The 27684-nt window shown below is 33.1% G+C and overlaps 1 protein-coding gene across 1 annotated transcript in view; it reads left to right on the forward strand.

Annotated features, from left to right (window-relative positions):
• Trmt6 (tRNA methyltransferase 6 non-catalytic subunit) overlaps positions 1-27684 on the forward strand; it is a 29162-nt gene that overhangs the window by 85 nt on the left and 1393 nt on the right. Inside the window, exons 2-14 of the mRNA XM_080147571.1 lie at positions 391-494; positions 852-931; positions 1445-1481; positions 2528-2603; positions 3090-3159; positions 3775-3866; positions 4244-4342; positions 5277-5350; positions 5812-5886; positions 6313-6398; positions 6831-6961; positions 13112-13167; positions 14285-14379. Of these exons, the coding sequence (XP_080003697.1) occupies positions 391-494; positions 852-931; positions 1445-1481; positions 2528-2603; positions 3090-3159; positions 3775-3866; positions 4244-4342; positions 5277-5350; positions 5812-5886; positions 6313-6398; positions 6831-6961; positions 13112-13167; positions 14285-14379 (1075 nt within the window). The remainder of the gene's footprint in view (positions 1-390; positions 495-851; positions 932-1444; positions 1482-2527; positions 2604-3089; positions 3160-3774; positions 3867-4243; positions 4343-5276; positions 5351-5811; positions 5887-6312; positions 6399-6830; positions 6962-13111; positions 13168-14284; positions 14380-27684) is intronic.

The following is a 27684-nucleotide window of genomic DNA, read 5'->3' on the forward strand; positions in this document are numbered from 1 at the left end:
TAGCTTTACAATGAAATCAGGCGCTTTCACACAAAGTACCTTGTTAAGCACTGATAACCCTCGTTTTTTGTTTTTTTTGTTTATTGCTTTAGGTCAGATTAGGTAAGGTTATTTTAGGTTCTTAGTATATATCCATTCAAACATTCCCTTGCTTAAAACATAGACGTCCCAGGGGGGGGGGGTGGATGTTTCCCCTCTCAAACGTTGAAACCCCTCATATTACCCCCCTTAAAATTTTAAAAAATACATTAGATTACCACCCCCAAACCTTTAAACTGAACACCCTCATTTTACTCCCCTAAAAAAAGCTTGGACGTCCATTAAAATCCCTGGTAATTTTTTGAATACTTGTTCCCTTTGTTGTTTTCCAAAGCTATTAATTAAACTACCAGAGGGAGAAACAGTTGTGCTGCAAAAGTTCAACTACATGAGAACTCATGTCCTCAATTCCAAAAGAACTTTACAGCTGGGCAGAGATGTTGTAAGCATGGAAGGTAAGCAAGAAAAATATGCGGTTTCCTGCATATTGCAACGGAACCTCAAACGAACGTTTATAAGAATGTAAACGTCATCTGTGCTTATTTTTTGGTTAGGTTAGGTCAAGGCTATGGGGGGGGGGGGGGGTTGCAGGGAGAGTGTTCAATAGCCAATAAATAAGATTAAGTGAACAATAAAAAATAGATGTTTGAAGCCAATAGAAGCATGCAGAATTTTGATAAAAACAATGTAGGATTTAAACAAAAAAAATCTGAACAGCGTCCACAGACATTTGTATCTTGATGAACAAACACCCTAGATGAAGAAAAGCTGCGTTAATAAAATCCACCAATAAACTTTTTCTTATTATAAAGGTTTGGTGGGGCACAAGTATGGAACTGCATTCGAGATGGTTGGTAGCAAGACAAAGAAGAAAGTTTTTGATCTAGTCAAGGCAGATTTTGTTTACTTTTGATCAGCAATAACAAATTTTGAAACTTTGTCTCACCAAAACAGTACTGAAAAAGACATTAAAAAGACTTCAGTTTAGAGGGAAAGCTCAATTTTAGTCCTAGTTTTAGGGTGCATTTAGGCTATTTTCTTGTTAGTCCCCTTTTTCAATACAGATCCCTTAGATACAAAAAGCACAGCTGCTAGTAGTAAATTATAATACACTTGCAGCTTCGCCCCTAGCCCTCAGACAGACAGACGGACGGACAGACGGACAGACATCGTTCTACTTTGTATTATGGATAGGTATATTTTATATTTAGTCAAAATTTAAATTTAGATTTTTCCTATTTAATAACTATTAAATCACAAGTCAAATGAGGAAGAAAAACAGTAAATATTGACGCAATTATAACAATTTCTAACCAGTTTAAAATGATTCTTAAACAAAAATTTTTCCCATAGTTTAATAAAATAATTTGTTTACCTACCATTAGTGAAATAAACTTTAATAAAGGCAAATGAAGTTGTAGACTTTGAAGAACTCTTTCTCACAGGAATATATTCTACATTCAATATGCCACATAAGGCGCAACACATTACCATGCTATAGCTCAGTTAACCCGCGGTATTAGCGAGTGTAAATGATAGCGTGCCTGCTTGCTGTCGGGGAGGTTTTCTTTATCTAGATTTGATTGAAATACACCCAGACAAGGACGTCCAAGCTTTTTTTTTTGGGGGGGGGGGGGGAGGGATAAAATGGAAATAAAAATTTTGGGGATGCCGTGCCGTAATAAGATGATTATTATACCATTTATTCCCCAAAGTAATATTTAGTGATGGCAATCCGTCGAATTTTTGGGCCGGATTCGGATTCCGGATTCTTAAAAGAATCCGTCAAAAAAAGTGGCGGATTCCTTGTGGATTCCGGATTCTTATTTTTGACGGATTCCGGATTCGGATTTCGGATTCTAGCAGTATTTTTAAAGGCTTTTTAAAAAAAAATTAAGTGCTACATATGTCCTAAAAATTAATATTCTTGGTGTTCTCTATAATTCACTTCCGAGAATCGAACCAGATTTTGAAAAATTTTATATGTAATGATGATAATCTTTGCCTTAAAAAAACGATAGTTGAAAGAAAAAACTCAAGACGCTAATTTTAGCATACCAATTAAGAATCCGGAATCCGCTGATAAAAAACGGATTTCGGATCCGGATTCGGATTCCAAAATTGGCCCAAAAATTGGGCGGATTCCGGATCCCGGATTCCGGATTCCGGATTGCCAACCCTAGTAATATTAACGTTCTCTTATTCTTTGGCCTAACAAATTTTGGTTCTTATATTGAATTTTAATTGGTTATTTCAATAGGTTGAGTGTCCAAACGTTTCAACCACTAATCGTAATCAACAGAGGGGGAAATTTTTTGGATTATCATTGGGGATGTACTGCACATTGTACACCAATTTATCGGACATTGTCTTATCCTTTTAGATCCCTGGATACACTAAAATAAGAACTGATGATGTATCCCATCTTTAAAAGGGTATCCAGATTTCCAATAACAAGGACAAAAATGTAAAATATAGCGCATGGCTCCAGGTGAAGGTGGACAGGATAACAGAGATCTTGGAGACACAGAGGGATCACAGAAATTATCCAGAGAACAAGTGGAAGGAAAAATACAAGAATTTATATTGTATATTTGTAACTAGCAAAGCTACTCTACTAGTTTCACCTGTTTGTCTGTGTGTTTGTTTTAGTATTGGTCTTTTAACGTGACATAGAATTTTTCTTTAGAGGATTTTCACTAGGTATACTATCTTATAACAGTACTGTCTTTTTTTTTAAATTTTCTTGTTAATATTTCTACCTACTGCTTTTTTGTTGTTGAAATGTGAGTTAGTATTTGATTAGATTCTGCGCACCTAGCCTTTTTTTTGGGAGGGGGGGGGTACCATTTTGGGCTTTGACCCATAAGATTACGAGGGAACCAATCCTAAAATTATCTTTTGTTTTAAAGAAAAATTTAAATGGGTGATTTTTTTGCCAACTAGTCTGAAAAGCTTCCCTAGACTTATTTAAAAAAAAAACTTGTTAAAGTCGTTTACAAGAACTTATTGGACATATTACATTTTCTCAATGCTTGTAATAATTGACTAGAAATGAGAGACTCTGGGGTTTCTGGTAAAGTTATCATGGAAAAACTTATTGAAAACAGTGAAACATTTCAGGAAAAAAAAAATAACTATATAAAAATGGCGTCATTTATTTTTAAAGGGGGGGGGGGGGAAGTGACACTTTTTGAAACCAAAACTAAAAGTCAACAAAGGAACTCAACTAAAAAAAGAGTTACATGTCTGAGATTTTGCATGGCAGTTGCGCTTTATAGGGGTAAAATATGGAACTGTGAAGAAACGGCGGCGCAACCGCCGAAAACCGGCGTTTCCCGCCGAAATTGTTTTTGCCTTTTCTCGGCGGTTTTCGGCGGTTCCGACGCCGTTTCTTCACAGTTCCATATTGTACCCCTATAAAGCAACTGCCATGCAAAAATGTCAGACCTGTAACTCTTTTTTAGTTGAGTTCCTTTGACTTTTAGTTTTGGTTTCAAAAAGTGTCACTTTGCCCCCCCCCCCCCCCCCCCTTTGTAACTTTAGGACAATGGCAGATGTTGAATCTATTGAAAACATGCCTGCTTGTTCTAAATTTTAAACGCATATCTACTTAACGCCGCCTGTAAGATTTACTAGGACTATACATACAGTTTTATCCACTGAAGGAAGGATTAGAACTTAAAATAATTCAAATCTCAATTTTTGAACAAAAAGTTATTTTATTTTAATATCCAGAGTAAAACAAAATTTTCACAAGCAAAATTTTTGAAAAAGAAAGCAAAGAAGTATCACCACTTCATTATTATAAGAAGGCCAACTATAAGGTAAATGGCGGTGTCCGTCAAAGTGCCTTTTCTTTTTTTGAAAAGGGAATGGGAACTCTGATTTTTGTTTGTGTTTCATTTAGGTTAGGTTTATATTTGTTAGAGGTTAGCCACGGTTTGTTATTAATATTATGAAGAAATAAAAATTTCAGCTCTTGCAGGAGGCTTTAATCCAGCATGGTCCTATCCCTACGTTTATTATCCCTGCAAGACTTAAATAACTAAATTAACAATAAAATGTTGTTTTTATCTTGTAACATACACATTTCAAATACCCTTTTTTCATTTCATCTGCTTTTATTGGTACCGTTCTTGCTGTGCTATTTATGGGTAATATTGTCCTTGTTTGCTATAATTTCATCAACAATTTTATTAAGGTTATTGATGGATATCTTGTACAGTATGGATCCAATGAAAATTATGAACCTAAGGATTGATTCCCTGTCCCAAATTCTCAATATGGTTAACATTCACAGGTATAATGCTATTGTGCGCAAAATTTTCCAGGTCTCGAACCATAACATTAAGTAAAAAGATGATGGGACAGTATTTCCAATTTGCCTTCAAATCTCCGGCTCTAAGTCATACAGAATATTAGCATGAAAAACTATTTTTCACGAAAAAACATAGAATTAATCTTTTAATGTGCTGTCAATGATCCAATCCTCCATTATGATTCATTCCTATAATAGCAAGGAAAAATTTTTGGCCATCAGAATTTATGAGCAAGCTTTATTCTTGAAAATTTAACTGGTTATAACGGAATTATTTCCTATAGATATAGAAAAACAAGAGGTGGCTCGATATAACTATCTCGCTATTGGCTAGTTTTCTATAAGTACATATCTATTTATCTATTTCTCAATAAATCAATTTTCCTCCCCCGCCATCCTTGACAATAAAAATAAAATCACAAAATTTTTCAAAAAAAAATTTTCTTTAATTTAAAGTCAAAAATACTTTTAATTTTCAAGTCTGAACCTAAACCTTAAAGATTGGCTCTCATCAAGAGAATATCTGAGATTTTATATAAATTTAGATAGATTTTTCCATTTTTCCCGCATTTTTGTTGAGTCCAAGGATCCGGATCCGAAACTCTGTAGATTTGTCATGGATCTTGAAGCAATAAATCAAGCCGTTTTATAAAAAATCAGTCAAAAATATTTTATGAGGTAAAAAATATAAAAAGTTGTCGCTCTTATAGGTATAGAATGATAAAAATAAACGTCCCTTTTTAAATGTACACTCTTACCTACCAAACGTTTGGTCAGATTTTTTGTTCACTGTAATCCTTTAAGTTCAATTGATGGATTTTTGATCTAGACGTGCTACATTTGTTGTGAATTTGGTGCGATGGGTTAAGTTGTGGCTTCATAAAGTTTTCTTTCTATTTTTTAAATTTATTTCTAGTGGAGGAAGGTATATGGTATACGAAACAGGAGCTCAAGGAATTGTGGTTGCTGGATTATTAGAAAGATTAGGAGGTACAAACTATACATCTAACATCTATTTATCTATCTGAGGAGTAGCTGGATTTCTGCCCAGTGTGTCGATAGAAATTCGGTACTGTCATTGAATTTTGTCGGTACATTCATAAATGATAGAGAAATCATGATATAAATAGCGAAGCTACTCTTTAATTTAAGTTTGACCTGGGAGACTCAAATATCTCGGCTGTATATAAGACAGATATGTTATTTTTTGCGTAGATTCCCTGTACCAAAGAGCATTTAGTATACAATTTATTTTGTTCGTTGGTCTGACAGTCATGCTTTTAAAGACATATTTGTATGTTTAGTTAAGGTTTGGTTAGTTTCAATATAGTCGTGATATCTTCTATTCCCTCTCTTCTTTATGATCACTGAATATCTGCGTCATAACATAAGTCAACATATTTTTTTATGTTGCGCTACTTATGGATGTTGTCATCCTTGTTTGTATTTAGATAATGGAGAATTGATACATGTGTATCAAACTGGTCAACCTCAGACCGCCTGCCTTAATTCAATGGGCCTACAAAAGGAATTAAAAGAATGCTTATCAGAATATTAATTATTTTTTTATACTATAAAAAAGAAATGTTTTCTTAAATATTAAATTTTTGATCTGGGCTGTCATTTTGTCTACCATACCCTTACCTGATATAAACTATCCTAACCTTACTTCTAGTAAAGCGCAAGAACTATAAACTAACCCCCTCCCAAAATTTTGCATTCATTTTAAAATTTTGGAAGGGTTTCTGTGCTCGACTAGGCACTCTGATGGAAAACTTTAAATCAGTAAAATTAATTTTAATTCTGGAAAGGCCAACCGCTCAAATCCACTATTTTTGAAGTTTTTCCTCCTTACCTATATAAAATCTTATAAAAAACCTTTTGCTTTTATATTCAAGAAGGTTTTATTTTCTTTTTACGCCTTTTTTCATTCTTTTGAAACTTTGTATTGCAGAGTACCTTACTGAAGAATCTGAATATCCAGCATTTAAGATCTCTGGAACAGGGAAGAGATATCTTGGAACATCACAACAAAACAGTAAGTTTTGAAAGTCAATTCAATGTGCCTTTGTTCATGTTTTTTTTCTGATTTTAGAAGCAAAGCTTTTCTATAATAAGGCGGCTCAGTAGGTTTGTAACGGATAGCTCTTATGGTTTTCCATTATATATCAATTAGAATAAAACTCTAGAGGGGATGGGGCTAAATAATTGTATGTCCCCTTCTCATAACACAGCCAAGTCGCTACAAAAGAGCAGAAAACAATTTGCTAGCAGACGAAGACGGTCATTAACAGGGGGGATCCAGGTAGTTAACTGGTTATACATCTAATATTTTTTATCATATCTCTAACCTATTTTTTTATTACCACTGCACAGATTAACTGCTCCATAACTTTCTTTGTATGTTATGTCTCCAAGATTTTTTTTGTGCTTCGCTACCTATGGATGTTGTTATCCTTGTTATTCTTAGGAAGAACCAGCACCTAAAAAAGCTAAAGTAGATATTGAGGAGTCAACAGATACAGAAGCAAATGGAACCAAGAATGGAAGTGAAGCCCAGGATAACTCTGAAGAGAATAAACCTGTCAGAATGAATCTAAGGTGATTATTTTTTTATTAAATTGATGACAACATCCATATAAGCGAAGCACTGAAACGGTAGGACAAACGGACATTAACAATTGTATATTGTCAGAACTGAATAATCAGAATATAAAGGTATAAGAGTCGAAGCAAAATTGTAAGTAAATTTGTTAAAAAACTGCTTTATACAGGATAATGTTTATGGACATACTTACATTTTTAAGGACTTGATTATAGAGTTGCTTCGCTTATAATATTGTACTTTGTTGTTCCAGGAATCAGTATACCAAAAATCAGATCAATCGGATTATTAGATCACATAAAAATTTGTTGTTAAAAATGAAAAAAAAACGTTTAAAATGGACGTACGGACATTCTGGTAATGATTATAGAGTTGCTACTCTTTCTAAATCGTACCTAACTACTACAGGAATCACAATGCAAAGTTTGAAATCAATATGACAATTCTAACATGCCTAAATTAACGAAAAAAGCTATCCGTTACGGACGTACGGACGGACCGACCTTAATTATAGAAAAGCTTCGCTTTTAAAAATTGAATTTACTAAAAATGCGGGGAAAAATAGGGCTATAAGTATACAGGCAGTGTTGTCTAATCACATTCAGGGATTATGCAGGGGGATCTTAAGGGATAAGACAATGGACGATAATTGTTGTACAATTACATCCCTAGTTATGATAAACAAAATTACCACTTCTGTACATAAAAATTATTAGTGAAAAGTTTTTATGCCTCTACTTAAAACAAAATAATCAAAGATTTAATAAAATTCTAAAGCTTTTAAACCCAACGAATAAAGGGAGAGGTCATTTTCTAGTAAATTCCGTAAAGGTGTGTGTTATAAGGCCTAAAAATAGTAGTAGAACGCTAAGGTGCTCTAGATATATGTATTCCCTATTGAATAGAACAATAGGGAAAAAAAAAATTTTTTTTTTGATTACCATACCTGGAAATTCTTTAAAAAATACGAAATTTCTATCAAACGCTTTGATTTGCTCAAAGTGACATAAATTAACCCTAAAAACGAACCTAACCTTAATTTTCTCAGAAATCATTTGATCAATAGAGTTGATTTCTTGAACTTAAGCTTTAATGAGTATGAACATCTCATGGTTTCGAAGTCAACCCTCTACCCCCACCCCCTAGCCCTCCGGGGCTAAAAAACCCTGGAAATGAACCTACCCCTAATTATCTCAGAAACCATTTGATCTATAGAGATGATTTCTTAAATTTAAGTTTTTAAGCTTATAAACTTACTTATAGTTTCGAAGTTACCCTCCTGCCACCAACCCCTAGCCCTCTGGGGCTCAAAAAAAACCTGGAAATGAACCTAACCTTAATTATCTCAGAAACCATTTGATCTATAGAGATAATTTCTTAAACTTAAGTTTTTATGCTTATAAACTTACTAATAGTTTTGAAGTTACCCTCCTGCCGCCAACCCCTAGCCCTCTGGGGCTCAAAAAAACCCTGGAAATGAACCTAACCTTAATTATCTCAGAAACCATTTGATCTATAGAGATGATTTCTTAAACTTAAGTTTTTATGCTTATAAACTTACTTATAGTTTTGAAGTTACCCTGGAAATGAACCTAACCTTAATTATCTCATAAACCATTTGTTCTATAGAGATGATTTCTTAAACTTCAGCTTTTATGAGTATGAACATCTCATGGTTTTGAAGTCAACCCCCTATCCCCACCCCCTAGCCCTCCGGGGCTCAAAAAAACCCTGGAAATGAACCTAACCTTAATTTTCTCAGAAACCATTTGATCAATTGAGATGATTTCTTAAACTTAAGTTTTTATGCCTATTAACTTACTTATAGTTTTGAAGTTACCCTCCTGCTGCCAAACCCCAGCCCTCCGGGGCTCAAATTAACCCTAAAAATTAACCTAACCTTAATTTTCTCAGAAACCATTTGATCAATAGAGATGATTTCTTGAACTTAAGCTTTTATGGTTATAAACTGATTTCTAGTTTAGAATTCATCCCCCTGCCACCAACCCCTAGCCCTCCAGTGCTCAAAAAAACCCTAAAAATGTACCTAACCTTAATTTTCTCAGAAACCATTTGATCAATAGAGTTAATTTTCAATCTTAAGTTTTTATGCTTATTAACTTACTTATAGTTTTGAAGTTACCCTTCTATGGCCAAACCCTAGCCCTCCGGGGCTCAAATTAACCCTTAAAATGAACCTAACCTTAATTTTCTCAGAATCCATTTGATCAATAGAGATGATTTCTTAAACTTAGGCTTTTATGCTTATAAACTAACTTCTAGTTTAAACTTAAAAGTAACGTTAAGTTTAGGAGTCATCCTACTGCCGCCAACCCCTAGCCCTCTGGGGCTCAAATTAACCCTAAAAATTATCCTAACCTTAATTTTCTCAGAAACCATTTGATCAATAGAAATCCTTTCTTAAGTTTAAGCTTTTATGCTTATAAACTAACTTCTAGTTTAAGATTCAGCCCCCTGCCACTAACCCCTAGCCCTCCGGGGCTCAAAACTCCCTAAAATGAACCTAACCTTAATTTTCTCAAAAACTATTTGACCAATAGAGATGATTTCTTAGACTTAAGCTTTCATGCTTATAATCTATCTTTTAGATTAGAAGTCACCCCTCCTGCCCCTAACCCATAGCCCTCCGGGGCTTAAATTAACCCTAAAAATGAATCTAACCTTAATAATCTTAAACCTTCTAGTTTAAACTTAAAAGTAACGTTAAGTTTAGGAGTCACCCTACTGCCGCCAACACCTAGCCCTTCGGGGCTCAAATTAACCCTAAAATTGAACCTAACCTTTATTTTCTCAGAAACCATTTGATCAATAGAGATGATTCCTTTAATTTAAGCTTCTATGGTTATAAACTAACTTCTAGTTTAGAATTTACCCCCCTTCCGCCAACCCCTTGCACTCCAGGGTTCAAAATAAACCCTAAAAATGAACCTAACCTTAATTTTCTCAGAAACCATTTGATCAATAGAGATGATTTCTTAAACTTAGGCTGTTATGCTTATAAAATAGCTTCAAGGTTAAAAGTCAGCACCCTGCCGCCAACCCCTAGCCATCTGAGCTCAAAAAACCCTAAAAATGAACCTAACCTTAATTTTCTCAGAAACCATTTGATCAATAAAGCAGATTTCTAGGACTTTTATGGTTTAGAAGTCACCCCCCTAGCCCCCCAGGGCTCGAAAAAACCCTAAAAAATTAACCTAAACTTGATTTTCACAGAAGCCATTTGATCAATAGTGCAGATTATTTTGGTCTAAAGCTTATATGATTATAAAATAACTTTTAGTTTGAAAGTTTCTTAACCTCTGTAACCACATTATTAAATGTTCAGATGAAAGTTTAAGATATCATTTCTATTGATCAAATGGTATCTGTGAAAATTTAGGTTAGGTTCATTTTTAGAGTTTTTTTGATCCCGGAGGGATAGATATTGGCGGCAGGTGGCTGACTCTTAAACTAAAAGTTATTTTATAAGCATAAAAGTTTAAGTTTAAGAAATCATCTCCAATGATCAAATGGTTTCTGAGAAAATTAAGGTTAGGTTCATGTTTAGGGTTTATTTTGAACCCTGGAGGGCTAGGGGTTGGCGGCAGGGGGGTGACTTATAAAGTTTAAGTTAGTTTATAAGCATAAAATCTTAAGTTTATGAAATCATCTATTGATCAAATGGTTTCTGAGAAAATTAAAGTTAGGTTCATTTCCAGGGTTAATTTGAGCCCCAGAGGGCTAGGGGTTTGTAGCAGGGAGGTGAATTCAAAACTAGAAGTTAGTTTATAACCATAAAAGCCTAAGTTTAAGAAATCACATCTATTGATCAAATGGTTTCTGAGAAAATTAAGGTTAGGTTTATTTTTTTGGTTAATTTGAGCCCCGGAGGGCTAGGTGTTGATGGCAGTAGGGTGACTTCTAAACTTAACGTTACTTTACAAGCATAATAGCTTAAGTTTAAGAAATCATCTCTATTGATCAAATGGATTCTGAGAAAATTAAGGTTAGGTTCATTTCCAGGGTTAATTTGAGCCCCAGAGGGCTAGGGGTTGGCCATAGAAGGGTAACTTCGAAACTATAAGTAAGTTAATAAATATAAAAACTTAAGTTTAAAAATTAACTCTATTGATCAAATGGTTTCTGAGAAAATTAAGGTTAGGTACATTTTTAGGGGTTTTTTGAGCCCCGGAGGGCTAGGGGTTGGTGGCAGGAGGGTAACTTCTAAACTATAAGTAAGGCAATAGGCTTAAAAATTAAGTTTAAGAAATCATCTCAATTGATCAAATGGTTTCTGAGAAAATTAAGGTTAGGTTAATTTTTAGGGTTAATTTGAGCCCCGGAGGGCTAGGGTTTGGCAGCAGGAGGGTAACTTCAAAACTATAAGTAAGGTATTAGGCTTAAAAATTAAGTTTAAGAAATCATCTCAATTGATCAAATGGTTTCTGAGAAAATTAAGGTTAGGTTCATTTCCAGGGTTTTTTTGAGCCCCGAAGGGCTAGGGGGTGGGGATAGGGGGTTGACTTCAAAACCATGAGATGTTCATACTCATAAAAGCTGAAGTTTAAGAAATCATCTCTATAGAACAAATGGTTTATGAGATAATTAAGGTTAGGTTCATTTCCAGGGTAACTTCAAAACTATAAGTAAGTTTATAAGCATAAAAACTTAAGTTTAAGATATCATCTCTATAGATCAAATGGTTTCTGAGATAATTAAGGTTAGGTTCATTTCTAGGTTTTTTTTGAGCCCCAGAGGGCTAGGGGTTGGCGGCAGGAGGGTAACTTCAAAACTATTAGTAAGTTTATAAGCATAAAAACTTAAGTTTAAGAAATTATCTCTATAGATCAAATGGTTTCTGAGATAATTAAGGTTAGGTTCATTTCCAAGTTTTTTTTTGAGCTTCAGAGGGCTAGGGGTTGGTGGCAGGAGGGTAACTTCGAAACTATAAGTAAGTTTATAAGCTTAAAAACTTAAATTTAAGAAATCATCTCTATAGATCAAATGGTTTCTGAGATAATTAGGGTTAGGTTCATTTCCAGGGTTTTTTAGCCCCGGAGGGCTAGGGGGTGGGGGTAGAGGGTTGACTTCGAAACCATGAGATGTTCATACTCATTAAAGCTTAAGTTCAAGAAATCAACTCTATTGATCAAATGATTTCTGAGAAAATTAAGGTTAGGTTCGTTTTTAGGGTTAATTTATGTCACTTTGAGCAAATCAAAGCGTTTGATAGAAATTTCGTATTTTTTAAAGAATTTCCAGGTATGGTAATCAAAAAAAAAAAATTTTTTTCCCTATTGTTTTATTCAATAGGGAATACATATATCTAGAGCACCTTAGCGTTCTACTACTATTTTTAGGCCTTATAACACACACCTTTACGGAATTTACTAGAAAATGACCTCTCCCTTTTTTTTTTTTTTTTATAAAACATTGGGTACCCAGGGAGTAAGGGAGGGGACAATGGGCACTTAATTCAATATAAGAGTTATCAAAGAAAGGGCATGAAATCCAGTTTAATCCAATAAATTTGTAGGAAATTATAAAGGGATTGTTAATTGAATAATAGATTTCCATAGCGTCATGTAAAGTGAAATCACAACTTGTTTTTGATGAAATATATTGAGGTTTTATGGTGTGATTTTTATATTACAAGATTATTGGACCCGGCCAGCTGCTAGCAAGAATATGACTGCCCCTTTTTATTCTGTTTATTTCCCTTGCCCCTTGCCCCCACCTCCCTTCTCCCCGTCTGCTACTTTCTAAACTAACACAACGAGTAGTTATTTCCCTTGCCCCCACTTCCCTTATCCCTTCTCCCCGTCTGCAATATTCAAAACATACACAACGAGTAGCGGCATTTCATGCGCAAGTACCCAAACTCAGTCAGAAACTGCTTAATTCTTGCACATTCCCTTTAAGCCAGTACCCAAAGTCTGAGACTCCTAAAAATTGAATATTCGATCCATTGTCCCCTCTCTTACTCCCTGTTGGGTACCAGTATGTCCTTCCTTCCTATATTATTTGATAAAATAAAACATATAAAAATATTTAAAATTGTTCATGTGTAGGTAAAACTTACCCAGAGAAAAAGATATTTGAAAAAATCCACCAATTTAAAATAATAAATCCATTAACATTTTTAGAGAGAAATCCGTGGAAGCATTTAACTCAATCAAGTCTGAATCTTTAGATGGTTTAGGTAAGCAATTTATATTCTTTGCTTATTTTAGCTTAAACAAGGATGACAATATCCATAAAAGAGGATCTTCAATAAACAGACAGACAATCATATGTCGCAACATGCTTCAAAAAAATAGTCTCAACTTAGATTTACTTTTATATTTTGTTTCGTTGAAAATCTTTTTTTATTCACTTTTAAAATAGGGGGAGGGCTTATGTGCTCGCTAGCCGCTTCCAGTGAAAGCAGCTTACATTTTGCTATTATTTCTTAGATAAAGATATACAAACATAACAGGATATTAATTTTACAAATAAAATTACGAAACCTTCAGAGATAAACTCTTATCTAAAAAATCTGTGTTGTTTAGAAGTCTTTTGTCATTCTAATTACAGTTTTATCATTTTATTTTCAGCCTATTCAAATATTTAAAGTTTTATTGCTTGTTTGTTTTTATAATAGCTTGTAAATAAACTTAAAACACCGTCTATTTACAAATATATCTAAACGGGCTAACAAAAGGATTTTTAATGTCCCATAAAAATTCTTTTTAAATGCGAAGCTTTTAACTAATCAGGGTCGGTTCGTCCATAACGTATAGCCTTTATAATTAATTAGGCATGTTAGAATTGTCCTATCGATTTCAAAATTTGCTGTTGATTCCTGCTATAATTAGGTATGGTTGAGAAAGCTTAGCAATTCTTTAATGTTCTTTGTCCAACCTTATGATTTTAGAGCTTCGCTTTTATGGATGTTGTAATCCTTTTTGTACAAAATATATCCTTTCCCTTTCAAATGCCACTTTCCCAGCCGGAGATACATTCAATTAGCAATCCCCTTGAGCATCACAGACTGACCAACGAACCAAGTAGAGGCTTATTGCTCATTGGTGAGCAGAATCTCCACACAAAAAATTAGCAACCGAGTAAATCATATTTCCTTGTAAGACAAACGGACAGACATAAAAAGTGAGTTATAGAGTATCTTTGTCATTTTAAAGGAGCTAGAGTCGAGGGTTGCTTTTTTTTACCTTGTATCATTGACATCTCACCCAAAAGTAGCGTAAAACCTTCCTGGGAACTATACAAAACTTGCAACTCCTTTTATTTGCAACTATTTAACGGATGAATTTTTTCAGTGATAATATGCAAGCAGCATCCTGGAAACCTGATCAAGTTTCTGGCAAAGTACATCAAACCTGCCCGACCATTTGTTGTCTACAGTCCTTATAAGGTTAGTCAATACGAGTTAGGATAGATAAGACGTATAGAGATGCTTTGCATTGATTATTCATCGTTAAACTTTTTGTGAAAAATCCTCGAATATTTATATTAAAATCTTCCAAAATTTCCAACAACATAAGTTTTTCTTTTATTCTTATTAATTTTAGAAAAATAAACAATTAAACAAATATTTATTAAAAAAATACCTACAAAAATAATTTACAAATTTTTATAAACTAAGAAAAAATATGTTTGCTTTTTAAAGCAATCTTTCATGTCAATGATTTCTATTATTTGCACTTTTCATTTGAGACACTGATACGCTTCCTGAAAAAGAATAGCAAACAGATTTAAATCACAATTAATTACCTAGTTAATTAATTTATTTAAGTTAATAAAAATAAACAAAATACCTATTTATTTAAAAAATTGTATATTTTAATATTTTTATCTATGTCCTTGGTACAGTTATGCATTGATAAGTAGGTCACAAGATTTCTAAAACCTGTTTGCAGATAAAAAAAAGAGTTATTCGATACTCCCCCCCCCTTTTTATATGTCATCAAATCTCTCCTTTTTATCTCTTCTTTATCGGCCAATCCTTTCTCTTTCTATCTTTAGATTTGTCTCCTTATCACTTTCTATTTTTCTCCCCTTTCCTTATGCTCTCTTTTTTGCTTATCTATTATATAAAGTCAAATATAGTAAATCTTCTTAAAATCTTAATCAATCTTTACTTTTTTACCTACCTATTCTTTTTAAATTTTCCTCCCTTATACAGTTTTTTAGTCATAAATTTAAAAACCTCTCTGATTTAAATCCAATAATCCTGAAAAACAACTTCAACAGTATAATAGAAAGGTATCGTATTTCGTGTGACTTCAACTAAAAAAGAGATTTTTTCTCGAAATAATCCCCTTTTTTCGCCTCAAAGGTACTTTAAAAGTTGGTTTCTCGTGGCCTCCAAATTGTTAGTGTCACAGTATGAATTCTGCCTGTAACTCTTCTGTTGCTGATCGCCTTAAAAAAACCACCCTTTATTTCAACAAATTTTTAGGATATGTATTTAAATAGCTAGGAGAAAAATTTTGACAATATAATGGCTAGGATTAGATAAAAGGGGTAAAAGTTCAACTTTATTTTTTAATATCAAATTTAAGTCCAATTATCTTTCTTTCTACACTTGTCTAGTATGATACTTAACCCTAAAAAATTCCCAATGTTACCCTTTTAAAATTACTTGCAACATTCTCTATAATTTACAGTAAAACTGCTGAACCATATAAAATGAAATTCAACTTAATTATCATGTTATTTTCCTGTCGATTTTCTCCATTTCCCAAGGATAGGGCTAGCGATCTGAAAAAATTATTAGTAGCAAATGATCTTGGTACAAGATCGCATAGATCGTAGGCTAGATTTAGATTATATTATTAATATCAATGTCTTGGAATGGATTTGTTTTAATTTTTATTATAGAGAGCTCTTAATACAATGGGTGATGAGTAAAATAGAAAAAGGAGAAACTCGTAAGTGTCTTAATCAAAAAGTATTTCTTTCTTTAAAGCTTTTATCTAATATACCTTTTTTGATGTACCTAATGTTCTTCTGTAGTTAAAAAACCAAGTTTCTTTGAAACTATTAATATAAAATTGATCTTTAAGAGTTGATATCTCTATCCTTTATAAAACTACCTAATTTTTCATAAATCCTTGAATTCAAAATTATTAATTTTTTTTAAGTCTAAGTTTTCTTTGGGTTTGACTTGTTGAAGAAAATAGTTGACATTTGTGTGTGTGAAGTCGAAGATATTCCCCTGTCTGGAATTGGGATTTCAAGGGGCATTGCCTGGCATAAAACACGGCTGGATGCCCCGCAGAAATACCCAAGTCGGTGGGGTCTTTAGTTTTTAAAACTTTGCTAGGTTTCGATCTTGTTGTAACTTTGGCTTTTGGATCACTGTATTATCACCTTATCTTATTGGACGAGAACTGGTAAGCTGCTAATATGTTGTTATAGTTAACAGGTATTTAATATCATGTTTACTTTTTAATGTCTTGATTTCTATTTTATTTCCTTGTTGGAACACACAAAAAAAACACCAAGTGACAGAAATTTAAGAAAAAACTCCAGGAAGTGCGGAGGAACTCTTCCGGGATCCTGAAACCCGGGGTTGACGTGTTGACTGTTTGGTGTTGTGAGTCCAACTGAATGTGATGAGGTTGTGTAGGTTGTACATGGTATGGGACACAGGGGGCGATGAACTCTGGAACCACAAAATACATTTTCTCCTGACTTGGGAGTGTGTGTTGGAGTATATGTGTGTGTTCGTGTGGGGGGTGTTTCTCAAAAATCGCAACAATGTTTTTAGTTGGCTTTTTATTTTATGAAACAACATGCACTATTGTTATAAGTTACAGTATCTGCAAACATTTACAGTTACTTCTTTAAATTACAAAAAGTAACAAAATCCAGTAAATACTGTTTGCATCAATTTCTTACAGTCATTTAATGATCATGTTTATTTTAGTTTACAGACATTTTTAAGTTTTCTGTATATGTAACAAAAGTCTTTTTTTTTACTTTTCCTTGAGACTTATTTTTTATGGCAATTTACCTTTCAACTGGTGTAAATTATTCAGCTTTTCATATTTTTGTCCAATTTTGTCTGAACACAACTCGAGTATGACAGGAGAGATATGTTATACAGTTAGAAAACTGGGAGAAAGCTTATATGGTTATAGTGTGTGTGTGTGTGTGTGTGTGTGTGTGTGTGTGTATGCATGTGTATGTGAGAGTGTGTGTGCGGGTCTGTTAAGTGTTTGTATGTCCGTCTAGGAGAAACCATCACATATACTGCTAGAAGAATGAGAGAAGTTGCCAACCTAGTCTAGAATTAGGCTTCTTGGAAGAGGCCCCTTTTTAAGGGGCCTAATTTATTGAAGTTTAATTGTTAACCTTTCAAGCATTGTAGTAAAGTTCTAATTAAGTCTTAGTTAAATTATGATTTTACCAGAAGCTGCACCCCTAGCATCTAAGAGCTCTGCATTCATAGTGATAAGGTGGAGGCAGAAATAAAGCCTAAAACCATCTTAATGCTGAAATAGAAAATAAATAGTTTGAAAACAATTCCGGGAGCTATGTTAAGCTTTCTTAAAAAGAACATCGCAAATAGTTCAGTATTTATTGAAAATCTTAAGCTTCAGACAAATAGAAATTCTAAAATATATAACAGGATAATTGATTTCAATTAAACTTGTTGAAACTTAAGTTAAAATGTGCCTTTAAAATTAATAGGAAGGGAGAGGACTTATAGGTATAATTATTTATTTTAGTACCAATTTTATCCATTTTCTTCATTTCATATTAGCAGGTATTTAAATGTTAGTAAAACAATTGAAAATAAAATGGTATAAAAGACAGGTGACTGTTTGGTAGATTTTTTATAATTCGTGTGTGTGTGCGTGCGCGTATTGAGATTGTCGAGGCGCGCGCGCACCTCAGCCACCAAAGAGAAAGCGAGTAAGTATATAGTGCTTTAGGGAAGTGGCCCACGGGGGTATGGGGGAAGGGTGGTTGTAGTAATAAGGAAGGGGAAATGGTTTTAGTGGGGTGTTGAAAATAAGAAGGCATGAAAATATAGATATTTTTCAATAATACTAAAATAATAATTTGTTAAATCAGCAAAATACTTTGTTTTCACTAAGGCATTTAATCTGATAATTCTACGCTGATTAAAAATCAATTCTGGACCGCAATAAAGGAATGTTGTCAGAAAAAGAATTACGTTCCTAATCTGATAGTGTTGGAAAAGATTTTTTTATATCATCATTTTGATTTGCGTCCAAAAATGTTTTACTACATGACCTAAAATAAACTATTATGGTTTTATTTCATGAAATTCTATTATTTTTTAAATCTTTTTCTTTTTAAATTTAAGCAGTTCTCTAGTAAAATAGCAAAAAAATAACAACTTTATGAGAATAACCGTAAAAGAATATTGTAAGAGGGTAACAAGTGTTCCTCCCTATTTATATGTCCCCCCCCCCCCCTAAACACCTTATTTCCCCCTCTCCTACTCTCTTCCTTATTTCTTTTCGCATATGAATGAATTTTAAAGGAATTTAAAGATAACTTCTCTTGCTTTTTATCATAGGAGCGTAGCTGCTCAATGATTTCTCCTGTCAGTGTTCACTTCCGTATTTTGGTTTAAGCTATTTGTATTAGAAGGATATTTTTAAATTAAAGTAAACTTTTAATTCTTAAAACTAATATATATAAGTTATTGGAAAGTTTTTTCTCGTATTCATTCGAATCCGGTGGATAGGAACCGGTTCTCATCCATACGAAAAAACTATGTCTAGCATCGTATTATATCCAGCCTTCTACGAATATAAAAATGTACAACATAAGATTTAATCCAGTTTTTTAGCCCGTGCCTTCAGCACCTCGGGGTTAAAAAAACTGGTTTTAATCTTATAATTGTACATTCTATATCCACGGAAAGCTGTTTATAATACGATGCGAGAAATAACTATTCTGTTATTTTCAGTCCAATAATATATATAAGAAATTGAAAAAAAGTTATGTGTAATAAATACAAAATCTAGAAAGATTTTCATCACTTTCTTGAATTGTTTAAAAATGATTTTTAAAACACAGGTTGGGTTTTTTGAGAGAAAACATTTTAAATGAACTAGGACTTTTAAAGCTTTTCCAATGATAAACAGGTTGAGGACTTTTTAAGCTATGCAACTTTGCTTTTAAAATCCTTTCATTGCATTCTTAATCTTGATGAAATAGATACTGGTCTTTCCAAAAAGGATTTTTAGGAATTTTTGCTTCTTTTATATTTGGCTGTCAAAAAAGGGTTTAGGATATGCTTTAGTGTAAGGCCAAATGTCCTAGGGCTTTTAAAACCTCTAAACTGCCATCCAAAAATGTTACTAGGCGATAAAAAGATGGAATTTAAAATGAAAACTTGTTATATTTTTTTTATAAAAAAAAATTTTTGTTTGATGTTTTAAGGTTTTTTTTATGGGGTTTGATCTAACTTTACCTTTAAATAGCTTTAAATTTGCCTGGAAATAATTGAATGATCTGTCCAACCCACAGTCAGACAAACAGCTGCCTTATTTTACCTATACATACCTAGACTTTATATTTGTAAATTATCTTGGAATAAATCCTTCTTAACGATGAAATTTTAAAAGCTAAAGTCTCCAAAAGCAATAGATTTTTAGTAAGATTTGATATCATGGAATATATATATAATGATTGTATTACAAAAAAATCTTAAAAAAAAACAATTTACTTAACCAAATAGTTTAAATAATCAATGTTCAATTGTACAATATTTTCGAATCTTGAAAATCTTTTATAATAAATATATTAAATTAGATGATCAATTCCTCATTTTAACCAATAGGAATAAATGAACAGCATTTTTGTTAAGAAGTGTACCTACCCGCGACCGTGGCTCAACACGTAGCGCATTCGCTCGTCGTCGGGAAGGTGATAGGTTCGAATCTCGGTCCGACACCGCGTCATAACTAAAGACGTTAAAAATGGTTCCCACTGCTACTATGTCAGATGCGCGACGTAAATAGTTAGAGTGGGGGGAATGCCTTGGCCCAAAACAGGCGCAACTCGCTACCATGCACAGTTGGGACTTCTCAGACAAAGGTCGTGCATCTCAGAGAGTTGGTTGTCTGATGGGTGATTGGACGCTTTACACCGCAATCATAAGTATTGTACGTATGTTCCAAGGTGCGTGGAGAAAGGTCTAGTACCCGAAAGCGACACCTAGCCCCCTAGAGTCTTACTCTTGTACGAAGGGCGGTCATTTCAATAAAGATAGAAATGTATATCTAGTCTTTTCTGATTAAATACCACTTCGGAATTATCTTGAAGTTTATCAGTAGAAATCTTTCAAACACCAAACAATACTCTCCCTTTATTTTACACACACACTTATATACATACACTAGAGTTGGCTCGATATAACTCTCTCGCTATTGGCTAGTGTTCTATAAGTATATATCTATTTATCTATTTCTCAATAGATCAATTTTCCGCCCCCGCCATTACTATCTAAAAGAAAGTAGTAGATATTTAATAATTTAAATGATTTTAAGATTTCTTCAATTATATTTTTTTTTTCAGTTTACCATCATCAAAGGGTTAATATGATTAAAATTTTAGTTTCAATATTTGAACACACAGGAAGTGTCGCCACAATAGAATTCTTTTAAAACAGAGTTTTCTTAAATTTACTATATTATAAATTTTTATTTTTTTTTTATGATTATAAATTAAATACATCAATATAATGTAAATAGCAACATGAAATGAAAAAAATGAATTTATTTTTAATAAAGTAAATAATGGGTCTTATCGTTCTGGGCAATGAGAGTTTATTATGGATTATGGGAGCACTATGAGTTTTAAACGATTTTTCATTGGAAAATTTGAGCTCGTTTATAGACATTTATTTCCTATATAGATCTGTCATGGATCTTGAAGCAATAAAGCAGGCCCTTTTGTAAATGTTAAAAATTGGAAGAATCTATTAAATAAAAGTTATCGCAAATATACTTAGTAAATAAGCTTATATGTTAGAAACCTGCAAACAAGCTTGGACAGAGACGTTTATTCTAAATTAAAAACCATTGTTATGTTTGACAATAATATATTTGAGATGAAAAATAACCAGCCAAGTTTTAATGAGAAAATATTTAGTCTTTTTATGCCTTTTTTCTAAATCCCTTACATCTCTTTTTGATCACAACACAGAGAGGAGAGTGTGTTATGATAAAAAAAACTACCTAAAATTACCCAAAGACATTTATAATTCTTCCCTAATACAAACTTGATACTTAATATTATAAGGATTGTTGATTCCAGTAATGATTAGCTATAACTTTTAAATTTGTCAATAAAAAAGGAAGGGTTTTGGTCAACACTAGATGGACATACTAAAAGATACGGAGTAGCTATGATAGCTAAAGCTTTTATAATTTGTTTTATGAATATTAGTTCCATCTTACAAACAAGCAGTAGAGTTCTTTTGCTTTTTCAGTAGACAGGACAATTTTCTTGGTATTTTGTGCATTGAAGACAAAATTGTATAGCTGCTTTATAGGATTCATATGTTCAAAATTATACCTAAAATGGTCAGTTTTTAGTTTTAATATTCGAATTTAAGGTAATTTTTTGAAACAACTAAAAAAAAGCAATCTCCGAAGGATTTATCAAAAAGTGTTACATAATAAGTTGCAAAAACAGTTAGCTAGGTTGGATAAGCCTAAAGGAAGTGTCACTGAAAATAAAATTTTGCCAAAAATATCAATGGCTCTTAAAATTTTTTTTTGTATTTAAAAGGATATTGATATTTCTCTTAAATATAGACGAATGAGGATGACAACATCCATAAGTAGAAGATAAGAAAACGGACAGACGGTTGAACTGAATTATAGAGTAGCTTTGCTTCTTTAAAAAATAATGTTCCATCCTATTGAGCCATGCACTAGCACCTACCCTGGAGAAATTTTTGACTTAACGGTACCCCCTAAATTTACAGCACACACACACACATGAGTTCTTTTTTCTTCCACTATGCTTTTGCTTAAACTCAGGGATTTAGGAAGAACCAAATATTTAAACGATTTTTATATCTGTAAAATTTTCAACAAGTGCACCATGTTTGGAATAACATTTTTAGCTAGATTTGATAAAACCATATTGCAAAAAAAATCATCTTACAAAGAATTACAGATGAAAATGGAATAGCTTTAAAGCTTTTTTACATGAAGTGTTGGTTGTGCGTCTTTCAAAGTGTTAGAAAGTCAATGCGAATTTAATCATAATTAACAAATTAAAATTAACTAAATGTAGTTGATTTATCTTTGATTTGTTCTGTTATGATATTTTACTCATATCTACCTAATCTGTACTATCTTAAAAATATGTTTTGCATGTTTTGAACTAATTTTATTATTTCTTTATTTCTTAGATGTTCTGTATGCCTTCAGGAGAAACTGTTATGTTTTCTCTGCCTTTAACCCCCCCCCCCCCCCATACACTTATACTCACATACCTAAAGATATAGTTTACCCTTTCCCCCCCCCTACACACATTCAAATACCTATGGATATGTTTTAAAAACATTCACACATACTTGAATCACCCCACCCCCCTGCCCCTCCAATACTTTCCCTTCTTTTTTTTGAAAGGGACACTCTGCGTCTTTCTGATTGTTGTCATTCTTGTACTAGTATAAAACATAGATATGTACTTTAGGGGTTAGACATAAATAGACATTATCAGAAAAGGTGCAAAACTAGTAATAGTTATTTCTCGCATCGTATCATAAACAGCTTTCCGCGGGTATAGAATGTACAATTATAAGATAAAAAACAGTTTTTTAGCCCCGAGGGGCCGAAGGCACGGGCTAAAAAAACTAGTTTTAATCTTATGATTGTACATTTTTATATTCGTAGAAAGCTGGATATAATACGATGCTAGACATAGTTTTTTCGTATGGATGAGAACCAGTTCCTATCCACCGGATTCGAATGAATACGAGAAATATATTTCAATAACCTCTTTATCTTATTCGTTGGCTCACAAAGTTTGGGTTCTTCAATTATAGCCCAGTTCACAAAAGACAAAGGTCGACCTATAGAAGCTTTATGTAGACCGATTTTATAAAGGTATTAGTGGGCATAGGCGTCCAAGGGGGGGGGGAATGGGGCGATTACCCCCCCCAAAAATTTTACCCTGGGGGTAAATTTTGGGGGGGGGTAAACAAATTTTACCCCTGTCAAAAAAAATTTTGGGGGGGTAAAAAAAATTTGCGAAGCGCTTCGCGCGCCATTTTACCCCACCCAAAACCGAATTACCCCCCCCCTTAAAAAAATTTCCCCCCCCCCAAAATAAAAAGCTTGGACGCCCCTGTTAGTGGGTTGTACTTGTTTAGGTTGACCTACAGAAAAAAAATCGGTCGATCTTTAAAAGTTATTTGTGAACTGGGCATATAACTTTATTAGTTGATTCTTAACTTTGCAATTAATGATTTTAGTCTTTAGAAAGAGTAACTTTGTTTATTATTTAGGATGTTAATTAATTTATCCTTTATTGTCTTATACCTGAAAATTCCTGAACGATTGTGTACTTCTCAATAAAAATTGATAAAAGTTGGACATGGGAGACTTTCCCTTGAAGTTGGATAGGCCGGTTTCATGTCATGCACACACACACACACACATATGTTCACCTGAAAGAAGGAAAGGGGGGGGGGTTGATTTTGGCTTTCATATGTGTATAGGCATAAATATACCAATCTCTCTTCATTGGGAGATAGAAACCATGCCTTTTGCTTATTTGCTTCAGATTCTCTTGTACGCAATTTCATTGGTTGATAAATATTTTATGGTCCAATAGCAGAGCAGGGGGGGGGGGGGGGGGTGGAATTGTGAATTTTTATTAAAGAAGATTTTTGTTGAATATTTTTTTGCTTGTTTTCTCCCTTCCACTTGTTAGAGTGTTGTGTGTGTGTGTGTAGGTGTGTGTTGGGTTGGTTTGCAGCTATTTAGGTCATGGTTTTATGGTATTTTTCGTATAATTATCTCACACACACTCAGGCCTTTTTTTCTTTTTTCTGCGAGGCATATAAATCCTCTCTTTTTTCCTGGACGGGGGGGGGGGAGTAATCATCCTCCTTACTTTCTAACATTTAACTCTAACTTTAGATATGATTTGTTTTCTAACTGTTAATTTTTATACTGCTAAATTTTTTAGAGCTTGTAAATCATCTATTCTTATTTAGAACATTTTTAGCTTTGTTATTTTAAATCCTATATTCTTTTTTCAACTTCACTATAACTTCTTGAACTTAGGTTGATTCTGTTTTCGTTTAATTAAGCTAGAGATATTTAGTTATCTTTTTAACAAATTAAAAGGATCTTTGTCTGTCTCTTTGTACCGAAGTATTGCGCTATGTGGTTATCCTTTACAGTGTAACTTTTCATAGGTCCTGGGAAGGTTTATAGCTATTTTGGGGAGGTAAATCACCACCCTCTCAAAAGAAATTGCTAAATATCAAAACATTATAAATAGCGAATTTTTTTTGGTAAACAAATAAACTTAACATGGAAACATTTTACGTTACCCTAGGGGCCTAGCCGCTAGTATTAAGATAAATTGTTCATATTGTTAATAATTGTTTTACAAAGCTAACACCTTGAAATAAGGGTTAATAACAATTTGATATTGTAAACAAGTATAATAACTTATATGAAGATAAACACAAACAGATTAAGGTCAAATCAGCCTGGGGCGAGAGATTTTGATTAACTTATTAATTCTGTCCTCATATTAGGTTAAATGGCAATTAAGGCCATATTTTTATACAATTTGTATTGTACACAATAAACAACTTTGGACATGTAGGTTTCTCAAAAATTGACAAGAAAGACAGTATCCATAATATCTATGCTTAAATAAATTTACTCTACAAAAATGCTATATGGACATACTGACTTTCAAACTATGACTATAGAGTTGCAACGCTTTAAAAGGACTCTCCACAAGAAAATCAACTTTGGATTTTTGAAAATCTAACCTGAAATTATTATTCTCTGTTCAATTTTAGGCATTTTTTGTTTTTGTGGCATCGCGATCGAAGCCCTTTGAAATTTTTGACCTCCTTTAAAGTTTACACTCATTAAAGGAATTCGTGTACAAAATTTGATATCGATTGGATAGTTTCAACCTGCATAGATTTACGACTAGAACTATTCATACGGACAAACAGTTTCGCCTTGAGTAGAAATAAGCTTTGCTTTTTAATTCATGTAAAATAAAATGAAAATGATATATCTAAATTTTAATTTTATAAACATTAATAATAAAAATAATTTTTGCTTCGTAAGGCCTTACGAAAGCTAAGGCATATGGCTATGTGAAACAAGTCAGAATTGCACTTTGTTCCTCGGCATTTATTTGATAATTTTAAGTAGGATTAAAACTTATGTAGTTAAAGATGAGGGGGAGGTAGGGGTTTTACTTTGAAACCAGCAGAACTATAGAGAGTTACCCTTGGAATTTTTCTTTTTAAAATGACTTACTGATACAACATTGTATGGCATTAAATCGCATAAAGTACATTTTTATTTTATTTGAAATCTATCCGGCCAATGTATTTTCTATAAGTTGTTTATTAATTTTATCAGATGACGTGTCTAAATTTATGTATTTATAATTACTTTGATCTATGACCAGATTATCATTTACATGTAATGAAGTGAAATAACGATACCCACCCTCCCAATCCTCCTTTACGCCATCCCTACCCTCCTACTGGATGAACGAACTGACCAATAATTGATGTCCATGTTAGCCACTTAAATTGACAAAAATATTTCCTGTAACACATTCTTTATCCATTGTCTAAATCAAACAATAAATCCTCTAGAAAGATTGTAATTATAATTAAGAAGGCATGTGTTTTGCGGATTTAAGATTTTTTGAAAATATGCCACATGCTTATAAAAATGAAATGAGAAATCTTGGTAGATATATGTAGGTATATGTGAGGGTTCATTCACCTTACCAGAGCTTTTCCCTTCCGTGCACACAAGGAAATAATATTTTTAAAGGGGCACTCCACGTTTTTAAAATATCTGCTTTTATAGTATTATTGTACTAGCGGCTACGCCCCTAGAGCCCTCTAGGGGCACTTGAGTAGGGGGGAGTCGAATTTGATAACCCAATTTCTTTTTTTATATTTTATAAGAAAAAGTAAAAAAAATTTGGGGTGTGGAATTTTTTTTTTTTTGGGGGGGGGGGGATGCCCCCCTTCATAATTTATAATTTTAGTTTAAAAATTTTAAAAAAATTTATTTGGGGGGTATTTTCATATTTGGGACCTATGAGAAGCTACCCTGTTAAGGAGAACCCGATCGGTTCAGTGGTTAGCGAGATCCTTCAGTACAGATACACAGACACACAGACAAACAAACATCCTGTTACTTTAGTATAAGGATATACGTTTGACTTTAAAAGTTATGAATGGCTATCTTTTCATTTATTTTTTTATGTTTTTGACCAGCAGCTGCGCCACTAGAGACTCAAACTTTAATTATAAAAAGCTAAAGCAAAAATAAAAGTTTTATCGTTGGGCAACATTTTCTAGGGGCGGTTTCTCTTGGAAGTCATATTGGTCTAGTGTTGGTTAGCAAAATCTTCTTGTACAAACACTTAAGAGACAACCATTCACATTTATAAAAGAATTTGTATAATTGTAATATTTATAACAAATTGGGTTTAAAGTCATATCAAAATCAAAACAAACACTGGCCCTCATGGCGCCTCATGTAAGCGCATCAGAGACACAATGCCGCGCTATATTGTTACCCCCCCTCCCCTTACCTCTCAGAGAAAAGGGAAAAAATGTCTTCTTTACATCACACAACCCTTATACCAAAAGTCCCATTAAAATATCAGAAACAATTTTCATCTTTTCTGAAAACAAACAAAAATCATTTCGAATACACATATATTGACAAAACCTTTCAACAATTGTCTCAAATTATATTTGATACTTTATGTTACATCTTTATTTTGGATTCTAAAATTTCATTAAACAAATAAGTTATATTAGTCTTATTTAAAGGGGGGAATGGAATTATATAACAGTGTTCGCAAAGTTTTACAAGTTTATTTTTTTATATCATTTATTTGTTACATTTCTTTCTTTGTTGACATTTAACTTACTTGATGTTAGAATGGATTTTGATGGATCGGCTGCTCCCTTAGTGTCTATTGGTTTTACATAAAAAGAGTAGGGAATAAAATGGCCTTTAACCATCCTGGGAACTTTCTTACAACTTCCCTGTAGAATTTAATCAGTTTAGTAGTAACCAAAATCACAAGATGTAGACAAAAATCTTTACTACCTTATGTTTTAGAGATTCTGTCAAAACTTTTATAAAAATAAAAAGTTACAATATCGTAGTATCTCTTTAACTCGACTCTACACGCTGAAGTTAGTAGGACACTCTCTCTCTGTGTGGCGTTTAAATCCCCGAGCTTCGGTGAGAACATGTACGTACATACACAGGCGGATGGAAGCGAAGCTTCTCTACAAGTCTTATTTATTTATTCTGCCGGCCTCGAGAAGTGAAGTAGAAAAAAATCATGGAAAAAGGGGACATTAGGCTGTTTATTCGCTAGTTCTTAAAGTTTTATAATTAAGTTTTCTTAATAGATGGCTTAACAACTTTAGGGACTTTTATTGAATTTTAATTGGTTG

This window comes from Acartia tonsa, chromosome 14, assembly GCF_053477335.1.
Source record: "Acartia tonsa isolate MP-2025a chromosome 14, ASM5347733v1, whole genome shotgun sequence".
NCBI lineage: Eukaryota > Metazoa > Arthropoda > Copepoda > Calanoida > Acartiidae > Acartia > Acartia tonsa.